Genomic DNA, 15,890 nt, shown 5'->3' on the forward strand with positions numbered 1-15,890 from the left:
CATGCACAGGTGAAACAGTATTCTGGTAACCTTGTGAACAACCTGCTTCTCCCACAAGTGAACTGCAGTCAAGAGTACCTGAAATTATATCCACTGCAGCTGTGGAGAAGTACGTGGTTGATGGTTCAGATCTGTGTTCCTGTTACAGAGAAGTGATGAAACAGAGGCTTAAGCTCCTGAGCATTCAGTTATAAATCTGAAAAAAACCTATCTTGCTTCATTTTCTGAGATAGAGCTTTGAAAATTTAGACTGTGGGTGGACAAATGCAAAGGCCCTGGTCCTTGAAGCTCTTGCACACTGCTGTATCCACGGGAGGCAGGCAGGACTCGCTCCCTCGACAGGAGCTCTGCCACTTTGGAGAATTGTCCCGGTGCCAGTGGCGGCTCCAGGCCTGAATGCCCCTTGAAATGAAGTGGTTTCGATTCTGTTGCTGCGTGCTTTGAACAGAGGCTCCATTGTGTGTGCTGTGCTCGGTGTCCTGAGGCCTGCAGCAGCCATTTTCCCGGCTCCCACCTCGCTCCTGCGGCTCCCAGGGCAGCCAGGGAAGGGCCAGGCTCCCGCTGATGAATGTTCTGGTACCTGTTCAGTCACAGGCAAGTGGTGCAGTCTGCGGGCTCTGTGCTTGCCAGGCCTCCCCCAGCTCCTGCACGTGGTCATCCATGGGATGGGTGCTCTGCCTGGGGAGGGCCTGATGCACTGACAGGTGGGTGGAGGTATGGAATCTATAGGAGGTGGCCTCAGGAGCACCCCTGGCTGTGGAGATGCTTTCCTACATACAGTGCTCTCCCCTTTCCCTGTGGGATGGATGGTGGCAGCTCGCAGTGCTTTCCCTGTTCAAGCAGGTGTGTTGTAGCTGCAGGGCTTCACACACCGATGGCAGCCACGTTCCCACCGCTCCCATCACCACTTCTCCCCAAAGATGCAATAGAACAGTGAAAGTCTGTGTGGAATCATCACAGACACCACACTGCAAGTTGAGAATCCTCCTCCCTCTATGGTCTTTGATATTTTCCATCACCACTACTGTGTTAATGTATTTGCTGTGTGGATTAAATGCATTTGGGTGCTGTGGACATGCCTGGAATGTGGTTTGCCAAGCTCTTGTGTTGTAAGGGGATGTAGAATGTTGCTTTCCTTTGCTGCAGACTCATGGTAGAGATTTGCATCTGGCAGATTGGCCACAAATGACGCAGAATAAACACACAGTGCAGCTTCCTTGTGTCTGAGGGAGCAATGCCTGCACCATGCTCAGATTTCAGAAAACAAAAAAATAGCCTAGAGAAGCTATCACCTCTCTGTGTTTAAAAAAATCTTGGGACTACAGTAGAGCTAGTCAGTCAGGAGACAGATGAACATGGGGTTGCTGGAGCCTGCCATGAGAACAAAACACAAATTCAAGTAGGAATAGTTCTTTGTTGGATATGCAAGCTGATTCATGGAATTAATGGTGATGGCACAGGAATTTCCTCTTCAGTTTCTTTTTCTGTCTCCCTAAAGAGTCAGTTTCTGCACTAAGAATTTCAGAGAAAACTCTGGCCTAAGCCACATGTATGTACTCATGCAATCATCAAAGGAACCAGTCCTGAGTGTACTCTGAGTTCCTCTCTACCCCCTGCCCAAAACACACAAAAAATGACAGGCTTTGCCTTTCACTTCTTGAATAACTCCACTTTTAAATCTGACTCCTAAAACACAGGGCTGGGGTGGGCTGTTGTATATAACTGCATCTTGTCTGAAAAGGTATGACAAGAGCCCTGGAGGAATTTTGCAGGAATTAGGAATGGAAATATACAACTGCCTGTGAGTCAAAGATTGTTGAGGGTTATATGTAAGCATCATTCTCTGCTCTTGCTAAGTAAGTTCCAGTTGTGGGCTTACTAGTATTTGAAGTTTCAGTTCAAGAGACAGACTGTGCCCACCTCCAGGGCAAGCTCTGAGAAGCAGGGAGATGGGGCAGTAGCTCTGTAAGGCACTGGGTTTCCTGTCTGCTCACTGCCAGAGGTGACTGCTCAGAGTGGGTCCAGGCTGTGGACCTTGTCAGGGGTGGTAAAAGTTTTGGGTTGCATCTCAGAGTTGGGTACTGAGGAGCTTTTGTCTTTGCACACACTTGCAATCAGTTCTGGGAAAGCTTTATCAGCAACCACAACGTGTTTTAGGTAGAGAAGTCCACTCTTGTAATTAGTGCAAGCTGAAAACTGCCAGGGAAATATGGGTTTGTCTTTTTTGTGCTTTGCATAGAGATCCTGTGCAGCACTTCAGCACTTCACAGGTGGCCACTTTGCAAGTCTCCCGGATTCTGCATGTTTTGTTTGGGACACCAAGGGTTAAGTTTAACCGATGGAACTGGAAATTAGTTTTACCACAGACAATGATGGGAAATGCTAAATAACCTGGAGCAAAGGGTGAGGGAAGCAGTCGATCTTTGTCACAAGTTTAGCACTCAAACTGAAGATTTTGGCTTCTGGGCCCCTGTTGTAAAATGGGGTTTAGCCTAACCCCACCCCCCCTCACCTCCAGTGATGATAATGAAATGTTGGTGTCCAAATCAGTAGGCTACTGCAGTGATGGACACCAAAGAAATGCCCTGGAGTAAATGAAAAATTCTGTGTTCTGCAGAGGACTTGGCTGGTGTTCAGTAAATACATTCACTGTGTGGCCCAGACACTGAGCCAATGAAGAGTGACTAGTTGCTCATTCAGCAATCACTCTCTTCAGTGCATTGACTATATGGAACCCTAGGCAAAATAACTGGGGGTCATGTTATAACTCCAGTTCTGTAACTCATTTAGAGTAGGCATGAGTCAAGTTTGTACCAGCAGTTCTAGTCCTGGCACATCTCACTGCCAAGGACTGAATTTTACAAGCTGAACATTCTTAAGTTGTGCTGTTCTGAGGGGGTTTTGTTTGTTTGTTCATTTGTTTATGACTGAAGTTTATTTTACTACCTGTGTTGTGTATACGTGATGTGAGAGACAGATCTAATTATGGATTGATGCAGAGAAATAGTACAGATGAATGTTTGAGGAAACTAACTGCAGGTGTAAACAACCACATCCTGCATGGAGCCTGGTTGGACCCTTCTTTAGAGGCATTTTCCTCAAAGTTCACAGGAATGATCTGCCAATTAACTGGAGAGGCAGGAGGGATCTGTAGTGTTACAGTGGCTTTTGGAGATGATGGTTGTTTCTTGCAGTTTCTGCAAGACAAAGGTGGATTCAAGATTACTATGTGATTTTCCCAAAATATGCTATTGTAGAGGTTTGTTTTTAAAAGATACGTCAGCATGATCTGAGGAATTTCTTTTTTCTAACTACAAGAACTATAAACAAATCTGTAAGTTATGAGGCAATAGTTGAGTCCATCACTAGATAATGTGTGGTCAGTTTGACCCTGCTGCCTTAATTTAGGAGGTCATTTTCAAACCACTATAAAGAAGGGCTTTGTGCTGCCTTAAAGGGATATGGGCAATCTCTAAGAAACGGGCACACTCACAGAGACAATTCCTTTGGCTCAGTTTTTGTTTGGTTGTTTCTCTTTTGCTATCTGTGGTGCAGTAAATTAAAACAAAAACAAGTCTGGACTTGGCATGCCTTTGTAAATAAACTGCTCTGTGTAAATTGACAGTTCCTTTGCAACCAGGTTATTTATAATAAAGTTTGTTATTCTCCCACCAGAGAGTTTGTTTTGCCCAGTATTAAGAGAATGCTTATGGTAACACCTCCCACCTCTGTCTGCACTGCAGCAGTTACACAAAGATCTCACCATTTCAATTGTGTCCTTTTAAAATCTCGTTGTGTTGCCTGCTGGAATAGATGACTTCAATATGTGAACTAGAGATTAATACTTCATCTCTGCTTGTTTGCTGTTTGCAGCTCACCTTAACTGTATCCGTTCTGCCTCATTCCTCTCCTCCCACAGAGCTGCTGGGGGAGCAGGAGGTTTCAGCTGCTCCGAGTTTCTCGAAGATCCGGTTTGTGACGGTGGCCGGTTACAGCCGTCCCTTCCTGACAAGGGTAAAGAGCTTTGAAGGCTGCATTTGGTGAACTTGAGTCTCCTTCATGCAGTGTCCTTTCCCCCCTCCTGTTACAGATGATCTCTCACTGTCCTCCTGTGTATCCAGCTCTCCAGGCAGGAAACTGCGTCTGCCTGTGCAGCTGTGAGCACAGGGACAGTTCAGAGCAAAGAGGTTGTTGAGCATCTGCAAAAGCACCTGTAGGCCCTGAAAACACTGTCATGGCAATGATCTGGCACTGTTCATGGCTGGTGTCAGTAGGGAAAATGTATCAAACTTTTTAAGACTTCTTCTCCTTATTGGTACAATTTCACTGTGGCCCAAGCAAGCCTTAGACTACTACCTGTTTTCAGTCACCAGCTAGGAGTGACTGGGCAGATGGGCAAGTCTCTAATTACTCAGCATCTGTGTCCTACCCGCTTGACCTAGTGAGAGGATATTCAGGCAAGCAGTTTCATTCCTCTGGATGTATTTTATACCAAATTTCCACCCCACATTTCATATGTGACTCAGAATGAAGCAGGGACTAGCTTCAGGGACTGAAGATGGCCTGTCTGCCTCAACTGAAAAGTTTGCTTTGCTGATGGTGACATCATTAATAGAGAGAAGAGCAAAGTGGCCTAACTGTGGGCCATGCCATGACCAACAACCACAGCCCTTGGCAACCAGGAATGTTGAACAAGAAGACTAATACAGAGAAATCTTCCCCCCACTTTCCTAAGAGCAGACTATTGCTGTCATGGGGGAGAGAGGCCAGTGACTGGTTTTCCCAAGGACACAAAAAGGGAGACACCCATCTAGCTCATGGATGTAGTGACAACACTGGGTGAATCAGAGTGTGCTGTACAGCTCGTGCATGCAGCAAAGTCATGGTGACCCAGGGCATGGAACAGTCTCAGCAGCCACAATTGCACTTGCTTGACCTTTGCTCCAGCACCAAAACATGAAGTGTCTTCTGATTCAGTAGGAAGGGGAAAAGGACTACTTAACTCTTGCATGAGTACAGTTATTCAAGGAGCATTTGTTTCTCCCAGCACTTGTTCCTCCACATCTGTGGACTCATCAGAGGGACCAAATCGTTGCTTTTCAACAGCTCTAGAAGTCAAGTCTCTATCAGACACATCCAGCCCTGAATGTCCATCCACCACCTGTTTCTCTCACTCAGAGCCAGGGCTGGGCATGCCCAGCTGCACAGTGCCACTAATGACAGGGCAGTTGCCAAATGCCTTACTCAAACCTGAGGAAACAGCGCTGTGAGCACAGGTTTGAGTCCATGGGGCCTCATTTCCTGTGGGAGGAATATAGGGAGACCTGCAGCTTGAGCTATGTGGTCTGTATTTTTGTGACATGATCTGCCGTGGAAATCCATTTCGGTGTGAAGGGCCTTTACCCTCTGTGCTGTTGGAGCTTGGAGCTGTGATCTGCTTCAGTCTAAACCTTTCCTGGCTTGTAGAGGGTGCCCAGCACACGGAGGAGGTTCCGTGCCAGCTCCTGTACATGGAACAGCCCAGCCCTGGGCGATTGCTGAGCCAGTGGCGGCACCTGCCGGTATTTTGCAGAAAGTTCTGGGTATTGGTGATAAAAAGAAAGCAGCAGCGGTTCAGAGCAGGACACACGACCTCAGATACAGAATGCAGTGATGAGGCTTAACGATCTTCTCTCTGCTTGCAGTGGGAAAATCCCTAACCACAAAAGAAAATCCGTCCAGGAAGGTACACAATATATCCAAAACTCCCTGTTTTCTAGGAAACTCCCTCTAGATATTTGGGCAGCATGTATCAATATAGCTGTAATAATTAGCACAAGATGAGCCCACATTCAGGATCCACCTAAATGCTATTTATTTCCTGCACTGGAAGCAGTGGGATTTCTCTGGTTACACTGTGTTCTGGAATAATATTTCCCTCTGTAAATTTTACTGCCTCTTCATGTCAACTGAGGTTTAGGCCGTCACCATGGTGTATTTCTGTCTTAAATAATTACTGCTTGTGGTAGTACTGCCAGGTGCCTTTAGCATTTCCAAATCAAAGAAAAAGAACAGCTTGGTCCTGAGGGCCCCATGGATGGACACGACTGGGGGATGGGGGCATAGGTTAGCAGAGAACTAAAAGGTGGTGTCATAATGTACACTGAAAAATTTTGTTTTCATAAATCCCTAGGATGTTACCATCCAATTCAGTATTTGTGCTAGCTAGTTGATATTCAGTTTTGTTTACCATAGAGGTAAGGTGGGGATTTTCTCCCTTTTTGTAGCTTCTTGTTCCCACTAAGATATTCAGAAGACATTTACCAATTTTCAACCACATTTGACAGACAGCTATTAACTTCTGACAATTTAAGATGTGGTCTTACAGAAAAAAAAGATCCTATAACTGCTATTATTGAGGGGAAAGGCTGGCAGGTTCCCTGCTTGGTAGACCTCAGGTCATCCACACTAGGGAGGAATGAGGAGAGGCATTGCAAATGAGAGTCATTAGTACTGCTTCTCCCAGAACTACTTGTTCTATCTCAAGATCTTGCATCTTTTATTGAGAGTTGCTTCCCTCCCACTAAATCCACAACATTCAGAGCATTTGCCAAGAAAAAGTCATGCCCTGCTGTCCTGACCATTCCTGTACTCTGTACACTGCAGCGTGGCAGACGTTATTAAGGGCTGGATAAAACTGTGAGTGAGGCACTCTGTGCAGCATCTGTGCTACAAGAAGATGAAGATCTCTTGTCTCGCTGCATGACTCTCCTCAGGAGGGGTGAAGTAAGATGCCAGTTCAGTAGCTGTCCCTCCTCCTTGTGCTAAATCTCCCAAGCCTCTCCTTTAGGTTTGCTGTGAACAAGCAGAATTTCCAGCCAGATGTCTGTCTGATTTACACCCATGTAAATCAGGGCTGACTCTGAGTCTCTCCTATCTTCAAGCTGTCCTGGTTTGTTACAGACCTGCTGTGCTGCACCTGTGCTGACAGCAGCATGTAGGGCAGGAGGGTGCAGACATCCCTGAGCCAGAAAAGTGTGGGCTAGTACAGCTCTCTGGTGCAAAGCTGCACATCGTGGCTCAGCCTGCATTTGCTTGGAACCAGGCCCAAGCTAATAAACCCAACCAGATTGCTTCCAGACCCAAGCTGGCCTAGGAGGAGCCAGTGCAAATGTCACTATGCTGTGGTGCTTGCTCTGAGCTAGCTTAATTGTCTCTGTGGGCACAGGCCAGCTCCTGCACCTGTAGAGCAGGCAGGAAACGATGCATGTCCATAGACTGAAGCGCTGAATGTGGCTGAACTGCATCACCAGAGACATGTCTTGGCCAGGTTGTACCCACCTCCAACACATCTCCTGCTTCCTAAACCCTGTCCTTGGCAAGGCTTTGCTCTCTCCTGCTGCTTTGCTGTGACATGCTGCAGTGGCTGTGGCTTTTGCACACTAGCTGTTTATAGGGCACTGCCAGCTGTTCAGTGGCTTGTGGATGTGTGGTGCCGGGGCAGCCGCACGCCTGAGCAGACTGCCTGGGGACAGGCACAAGGATCCTCGACGACCGCGGGCAAAAGGAAAGGGTCCATGCCCATGGCGGGGCCATGCGGGAGGGAAAATCAAGGACCTCTCGGGAGGCGAGTGGGCAACTGCAGGGACTCTCCCCATCGGGCGGGTACCAGGAAGGTGCGGATCCAGGGCACACCTATTCTCAGGCTGACCTTAGTCCACTGGCCCCCGCAAGCACGGGGTACCCGCGGTCCCCCTGCCGCGTTCCTCGATGCGCAGCCGGACCGGGCCCGCGGGCGTACCCCGCTGCCAAACCCCGAGGGGCGGCCCCGGCGGCACAGCCCTCCCCCTGCCCGCCCCGACTGGCCCCGCCGCCGCGCCAGGGTAATGGCCCGGGCCGCCTGCGCTCTGGCAGCCGGCCCTGCGGCGGGGGAGTGGGGCTGAGCCCGTGCGCCCGGCGCGGCGGCGGGAGCCGGCGGGCAGCGCGTCCCCCCGGGCGGCCCCTCCCAGGTAGGAGCGCGGGGGCGCGGCTGTCACCGCGCCCGGCCGGGCTCTCCCCCCTCCTTCCTTCCCTCGGGGGCCGCGGCGAGCCCGGCGAGCCCGGCGGTGGCGAACCCGCTTTGCCACCGCGTCCGTGGTTGCCGGGGCGGCCGCTGTTCGGATGCCTAAGCTGAAAGGCACCGGCCGCCAAACAACCCGCCCGTGTGCCGGGCCCCCTCCCCGCCCCTCCCGGCCGCGCTCGCCTTCCCGGGAGCGGCTACGAGCAGCCCGGCAGTGTTGCCTAGAGAGGGAGCGAAGCCGACGCGCGGCATCGGCCGTCCCGTCCCTCACGGACGAGCCGCCGCCGGGGTCCGAGCGCCCCGGGTCTTCCCCCGTCCGGCCGGTGTGTGTGAGACAGCGGGCGGGGGCAGCGGGCTGAGGGCTGCGGGTCGAGGTTTGCGGGCTGCGCCGCCTCACACGCGGCGGTTATCGGCCGTTGGCGGCGCGGGGCTGAGGCGGGAGGCGGCGGCACGGAGGGCAGAGGGCTGAGGCGGGGGCTGAGGCGGCGGGTCCGCGGCGGCCGCCCGCGCTGACAGCCCGTGTGCCGCTCGCTGCAGGAGAGCGGCGGGGGCCCTGGCAGCAGCAGCCGCAAGCGGACATGCACTGTGAGCTCGCTGCGGGTCAGAAAGGCAGCGCCCGCGTTGAGGTGAGCGACAAATGCCAGGGAGCGTCTCAGAAGGATCTGCCGCGGGTGACTCGTCCCGGCGCTGGTAAAGCTCACTTGAATCCTCAGATGTCCTTTAAAGTATCTGTCAGTAACGGCAGTGACCACTCGGAGCCTCAGCACAGCCCCCCTGAAATGTCAGCACCTCTGCTAGATTTCATCCCCAAACGACCCAGCATATTTGAGAGGATTCCGATTCTGCCCAGGGCGCAGGAGCTGCGATGCGCTAGAGGCTCCAAAGATTATTTCCAGCAGCAGAAACATCAAAGCGTGAAGGGTGAGTTTGAAAATGCATGAACTAAACACTACCATCACCAAAAACCTATTCACTACACAAATAAAAACGTAACAAGCTTTTTTTCCCCCTCCCTCCTCCCTTTCTGGTCTTTAGTGTGTTTCCTAACTTGTTTGTTTAACTTCAAGCTTTAAAACTTTTTTTTTCCTGAGCACCTTGGAGGGACAGGATAAACCAGACTGTGCTTTTCCAGTGTGAAGCTGAGTGTCTATCAAGAGTATTTTAAAAACAGTATTTCAAAAATCTCGAGACCAGCATCTTCTTTAATTGTTCTAAGTCGGCGCTGCTCATGTGGTCGCGTCTCAAAGGTGGTTGTTTTGGGCTTGGTGCTGAAGGCTGGGCTGGTCTGTCCTGCGCCAGAGAGTTCGTGTGGGGTGTTTGTTTGCGAGCGTGCCTGGCTGACAATAAATGCCTGGTTCTTATTCAGCAGTTTCACCACGGTTGCTTGGATTTTATAGTTTGTATTTCACGGAGGTGTTACAAATGCTGGATTCAGACGGTGAATCCTCAGACTTGGGAACTCCTGGTGCCCAAAAGGTCAAATTCTGCTAGTTAACAAATGCCTGATTTTCAGCTGTCCATCGTTAAAGAAGTGGCACTGTGGTAGGATTAGGAGTTGCCTACTCAAAATCTGTTCATTACACTTTTCAGCTAGAACTGGTTAACTCGGCTGAAATTCGTTAATCAAAATTCAGTTTTAAAATAATCCCTCTTGGGTGTCACTGAATGTGCTCAGAGGGAATTGGAGCATTTCTTTATGCTACAAAGTCGCTTGCAGAGACATATGTTCGCCTAAGGTTATTAACATTAAAACAATGTTTTCTGTAATGTTATAAGATAATTCTCTTTTTTCTCTTATCAGTCTATTCCTATTCACTATTTTAGATATGTAAGTGCAGTTATCTTGTCGCTGTAAGACTGTTCTCACCGGGATTTTTTCCAGTTCTGTACATTCTTCTGAAAATTAAAAGTAGGCTGCATGCCCTTGGACTAGTGACATTTTCTTTTGTGAGCTTGTTACCTAGGGTGATGGCACCTTTCATTGCCACGAAGTTATGTTAATGAACACCTCGATCTGTGCTAGGTCTGTCCTGCAGCCTCTAGGATGTGTTTGTTCATCACCACCGAATACAGACAGAGTGGAGCAGCAGGTTATAAATTACCTTTTTTATTTTTCTGTTTGTTAATGCTGCAATTCTTCTCTCCTGATTAAAAAAAAAAAAAAAAGAGGTTGTTAATGTTTGGCAGGAGTGAAATGAAGGTCTGTTACACAGGCTCCTGTTTGGAGGGGGGAGAAGGAGGATTCATGTAGTATAAAGGGAGCTACAAGCTCTTGTATCGTGCTGCTGCAACTGCTGCCTGTGGAAGGAACTCAAGGGCTGTTCTAGTCCCTTGTGGTCCCACGGGTGAGGTTGGTGCCACTTCACAGGGTTCATACTAGCTTAAAATCCTGCCCATGGATTGCCCTGTCCAGGAAAACTGTTGAAATACTTTGAAAAGATTTTTTTTCTTTGAGCTGTTGAGCCTTCTTTTCATGCATATCCCTCTTGTTGTTGCAGAGGGTGGGAGTGGAGGGAAGGAAACAGGAAGAATTTAACTTTGTTTTCACTTAAGACTTCTACAGTAGATGTAGGTGGGCATGGGAGAAGGTTCCTAATTCATCTTTCCTGACTGATCAATTTCACATTTTCACCACTGGGGGAAAAAAAGTGTTTTACATTTTGTTGCTGGTTTTGTTTAGTATGTTTTCTGTCCAGGGTGTTACCTTGTGGTTGCTTCAGTATGGGTGACTTGAGTCATGGGAGTAAGTAGGTGTCCATGGGCAGGAGAGGGCTCATTTAACTGAGCAGGAGGATTTGATGGATAATGTCGGATTTTTCCAAAGATGGCAACACTGTGAGTTTTTTGGGTGGCTTCCTGTTGTTTGTTGGGGTTTTTTGTTTGGTTTGGTTTTGCCTTTTTTTTCCCCCCAAGAAGACACTTTCAAGAGGAGTTAGGGAAAGTAAAATTTAAAGTAAAATTCTGAGTCTGATTTAAAATGTGTGGGATGTGCTGCTCCTTCTGACCTGGACAGTGTCAGCAAGTGCTTTAATGTCCACTGGGGCATTTTGGAGTGCCTGCTGTGCTCCAGCTCACAAATCAGAGTGTATCTAAAGCAGGCTGTGCTGCAGACAGGAGAGCTGCAGCTCTTCCAAGGAGCAGTGCAAACCATCTCCCACCAGTCCTGCTTCTCTGAGGAAGATAAAGGACTGGGCTAGCATGTGGATGTGATATACCAAGATAAAGCTAAGATGTGGAAGTTAGGGAAATCGGATTTACCCAGGGAAAGGTTTTGGGAAGGAAACTGATGACAGCTTGATTTCAGACCATCGTGCCGTGCATCTCCTGTTCTCCAGCCCCAGAGTGCTGTGTACCCAGTAATTCCCTCTGCAGTCTGGGTTAGATTACAGAATGTGCCTCCTGGTTTTGGTTTATCCACAGTTGAAAGCTGCAAGTAGGGAGTGTAAAAGATGCTCTCTAACAAGAGCAAAACTGATTTTTATAGTTGCCTGTAAGGTCTTTTTTTCCTAAACAAGTCTTACTTTTTAATTTTTTTTCCAAAAAGAATGAATCAAAATGATACACTGCTCTACTAATAAAAAGGGCAGCTTTGAAGTAATCACAATGGGGAAGAAGTATCCTGCTGTTGCAGTGTCTCTGTGGTGTTACTGTGCTGCTTCACAGTGTTTAAGTTATGATCCTGCAAAATGCTTCCGTGCCTGAGCAAGTCTTTTGGACTTTCTGAAGAGCCAAACAAAAACTTGAGGGGTTGTGATGAGTATTCTTTCTGGGAATTGGATCATTTGGGTCTAAACTTTTCAGGATGGAGCTGTTGGTTGTTTGCTGAAAATAACACTGTTTTGGAATTGTGCTTCATATTTTGTTCTCTTTGGGAGCTGTTTAAAATAAATGCCCAGTTCTTACCCAGCCAACCCCTTGTGATGTGGCTGGCTGTGATAGGCACCATGCTTTTCTTGGTCATTGATTTCCCTGTGTAACAAGGCAGTGTATTTGCATACAGACAATGCTTTTTAGAGGCATTTGACATAGAATTAACTGTACCATAAGGTATGAAGTCCATTTTACAGTGTTTTCCTGGAATTCTGTGGGTTTGGTTCCACATTGTTGAATTTCATGCTACGGTATTACAGTTTTAAAAGTAACATGGCAAAATACTTATTGTCTACAGGGAAGAAGTTTTTGGGAAGGCTTTAGTGGTGACAAAAGAGTAATCTATAAAGATGCCAAATATCTCAGTTTCTAAATGACATTGATTATGGCTGTTACCAGGAAACACTTCTCCTTTTCATTCTTTTCCAGTTTTGTTCAGTGTACCTAATTCATGACTCAGTAGAAATGACGAGATTTATCCTGTTAGCTGTGCCACTGGGAAACCATCCAAATGGCCCGGACCTTTGCAGCAACCACTTCAGATATTAACTTACAGTGGGCAAAACAATAAGCTGGTCGAGTTGCAGTGGTTGGATGTTTCCTTGTTGAGAGTATGTTTTATTCAGACAAGGAGAAAATGGCTTGGATTTTTTTTTTTGTTTGTTGTTAACTGTAGCTGCTTTCAGCAAACACACAACCAATGTATTGAAATGTATTAATTTCCTTCTACTGTTGAGAAGGAGGGGTAAATCTTGCCATTTAATCCCCCTGTGACTGTTTCCTTGGTTGTCAGGACTGTCCTTGTGAAAGTAACAGCTTATACTTTGGGATCTTAAGCAAAAGTGTGTACTTTAGTTTTATGATTTATTAGGTGAATTGACTGGTCTTGGGCCTGATTGCCATTTTCTTTCTTACACCATATCTGTGTTCATCTGAATTATCCCACCGGAGCAAGTGTGACTGCCTAGAGCTGATAAATATGTTATGGGCTGATAAGGAGACAGGGACAGGTTCACTGGTATGGTGATCTCCAAACTCTCAGTTTTAGGTAGAGCTGCAGTAGTAATTATTTCTTATTTTCACTCTAGTTCCCTTGCTGCATTTGAACTCTGCTACAAAAAGGAATTGAAAGGTTGGTCTGAACAGAATGTGCAGTTACAGAGCTATATTTTTATTTCATGGTCTCTTTTTTGCCTGATTTTGTTTTGTAAGGGGAGAAAGGAGAAGAAACTGCAAATTGGAGAATGCGTTCATAAATTCATTTGGAATAAATTGTGACTGTCCTCTCCTCCCTTAAACTGCCTATAATGCTCACTTGTCTTGAATAGGCAAATAACTTTCAGTTACTTGCTGCTGAAGGAAGTTCTTCTAATGATTTGTGTTGCAAAATCAGTCACTGACTTGAAGATGGGACTTTCATGGATTTAATTTAAAATAATTTAATTGTATCTAATCATTAAATCCATTGTAATTTAAGAATCATTAGTGGAGAATATTCAGCAAATACAAGCCAGGAAATCTAATGATCAACCAGTCATATAAAGGCATTCAGTACTTGTAAAAGCAAAAAACCACTTTTCTGCTTCGTGACAAAAACTACAGCTACTGGAAAAGCTGAAGAGAATAAATGCTATATCTATTTTAATATTGTGCAGAATTATATGGAATAACAGATAATGTCAGGTTACTCTCAACAAGGAAATAAGTCCAATAATTGGAAGAAAAATTTTTATTTGGTTTGAGTTTTGTTTGAAGGAATAGAAGTTAAAAATAAGAAATTACTTGTTCTGTCTTTAAAATGTTACAGTAATGGAGGTTATTATATACTGGGCTAAGTGGAATGAGAAGAAAAATATAATTTTTTCTTTTATAGTAAGAAAAAAATTAAAGTCTGCATCTTGCAAGTGGTTAAGTATGTACATTACTGTTCCTGTGAGCAGTCCCATCAACTACAAAGTTTTGGACATAGACCATTCTAAATTATCATTTAGATATAACTGAATACATTATTTGTAACTTCAGAGTTCAACCCTATATATACATAAGCTGTTAAGTGTATGCTGAGAATCTTTAGTATACTTGAGATTATATTCTGGGAGGGCTGCAAGATTCTTTTTTGTGAAATGGCTAAATATAAAGTGAATGTGTTCTAGGACACTTTGCTGCTTCCTTACCGTAAAGTGGTTTGGTTTTTTGTTGAATAAGAAGGACAACATTTTACCCTAAATCATTAATATCAGTAGGAGTCTTGCCACTAACTTCAGCTGGGTCAGTATTTCAATCCTAATATTACAGAAGTTCTTTTTCTTGTGTACAGGGAAAAGCTTGTAGAACAAATAACAAGTTTCTATTAAATCCATCTGTAAGCTAGGAAATGGAATAACGTATGGATTATGAGAGAAATCGGTAGTACTGTGAATATCATTTCATGCCCAGTACCATAATTACCATTATTCTAGAAATTCTGCTCTTTAGTGATTTTAGAACTGTTGAAGATGTTGATGGCAGGGTAATTGGAGAGGGAAAATAGACGTAAACCACTCCATTTTGCACTCCAGATTTCTATCATTGTATGTCAACAAGCTTGAACCAGGCGTGCAATCTAGTAATCATTTCACAGTGCCTGAAACAGCTTTTAATAGTCTGGGGTTTGTTTGCTCTTTTTAACTCAGCCACCCAACGTTGTTTCCCAGCACATTGCTGTAACTCGGAATACAGGGTTCCAAAGCAAGGGCAGCGCTCGCTGGCTGTGGTACAGCATAATCTTGCCCCACAAATGTGCAAACAATAGCAAAAGTATGTGTTTGGGAATATGGCACAGCTGTTATCTTCTGCCGGGAGCAGGGAGCGTTACAGTGACATAGAAGGACCAGTTAAAACCACTCCGGCCGTTTTATTGCCTGTAAATGGGGCGTGTAAAGAAAAGCAAGGGCCGGTCCCTCCGTTCAGATAACCATCGGTGCACACTAGCGCGGCACTACCTTTCTGCACAGGCTTTGAAGAATAGAGGCAAAGAGTTCCCCTTTTTCCTTCCCCTCCTGTTACATTTCTGGCACCCTGTATGTGAAATCTTGGTTGGAACCTGAACTTTCTGTTCTCAGAATCTGTGCTTCACTGGTTACCTGGAACAAGGACTTCTTTTTTTTTTTTTTTTTTTTTTTATTACAGTCATTAGCTTGACTATATGAAATGATTGTTAATGATTATTTGTAGGCAGAGGACTGCTTGTAAAACAGATGAGACATTTCCAGAGCTGCAATAGGAAATTGATACAAATTCTATATTTTAGGTTATTTTAAGGTTTTGAGCATTACAAGGTTGATCGCAACTCAAAGTGCTTATGATCTTTTTATTTAAAGCAACTGTTTTGCTTTAACTCTAATCATTATGTTTGACTTCTCCATCATTATGTTTGAATGTATATGTGGTTATCTTGCTGAATGGATTGGCAAGGAGCACTGCTATTGAATTTACGGCACCAAATTTGTTCTAAGGGTTAAATGAATGCAAAACATCATAAACTACACTTAATTCTGGCATTTATGTGTGTGATAAGAGGGCTTTGTGAGAGCTATAGAGTTGTTAGTTGTTTTACAATGAGGAGAAAGCAAATTCATTCTTACGGGTTGTTTGCATATTAGCCAGAGGGGAAAATGACACTAAGGCGACATCATCAAATACAGTAAAAAACTAACTTTTTAATACAGATGTCCATTGTTGTTTTAAGTGCTTAGGGGGTTGGTGGTTTGGTTTATTTTGGAACTTGCTGAACTATATGAAGTTTGTCTCCAGGGGCCTGGTATTTTAATACCTTGTAGAAGGTTGTATAACAGTAGATGATGTATTTTGCCTGCCTTCCAGTGCTGTAAATAAATTACATGTGCTGGCTTGGGAGAACGTATGTGAGGTGTAAATCAAAGGCTAATGTAAGAGGAAAAATACCAATTAGTGATGTCTTGCAACAGGTTAAAGTTTCTTTAAT

The 15,890-nt window shown here is 45.6% G+C and overlaps 1 protein-coding gene across 3 annotated transcripts in view; it reads left to right on the plus strand.

Moving 5' to 3' along the window:
• Positions 1–8,548: 8,548 nt before the first annotated feature.
• Positions 8,549–15,890, plus strand: part of GLIS1 (GLIS family zinc finger 1) — a 179,371-nt gene continuing 172,029 nt past the window's right edge. For 2 of the 3 annotated variants that reach the window (XM_030226824.2, XM_030226823.2), the window contains exon 1: positions 8,549–8,959. In XM_030226824.2, coding sequence (XP_030082684.1) covers positions 8,617–8,959 — 343 coding nt within the window. In that variant the 5' untranslated portion in view covers positions 8,549–8,616. The remainder of the gene's footprint in view (positions 8,960–15,890) is intronic. The other variant, XM_030226825.2, reaches the window with a different exon arrangement.

The sequence above is a fragment of the Serinus canaria genome, chromosome 8 (assembly GCF_022539315.1).
Source record: "Serinus canaria isolate serCan28SL12 chromosome 8, serCan2020, whole genome shotgun sequence".
In the NCBI taxonomy this organism is placed as follows: Eukaryota; Metazoa; Chordata; class Aves; order Passeriformes; family Fringillidae; genus Serinus; species Serinus canaria.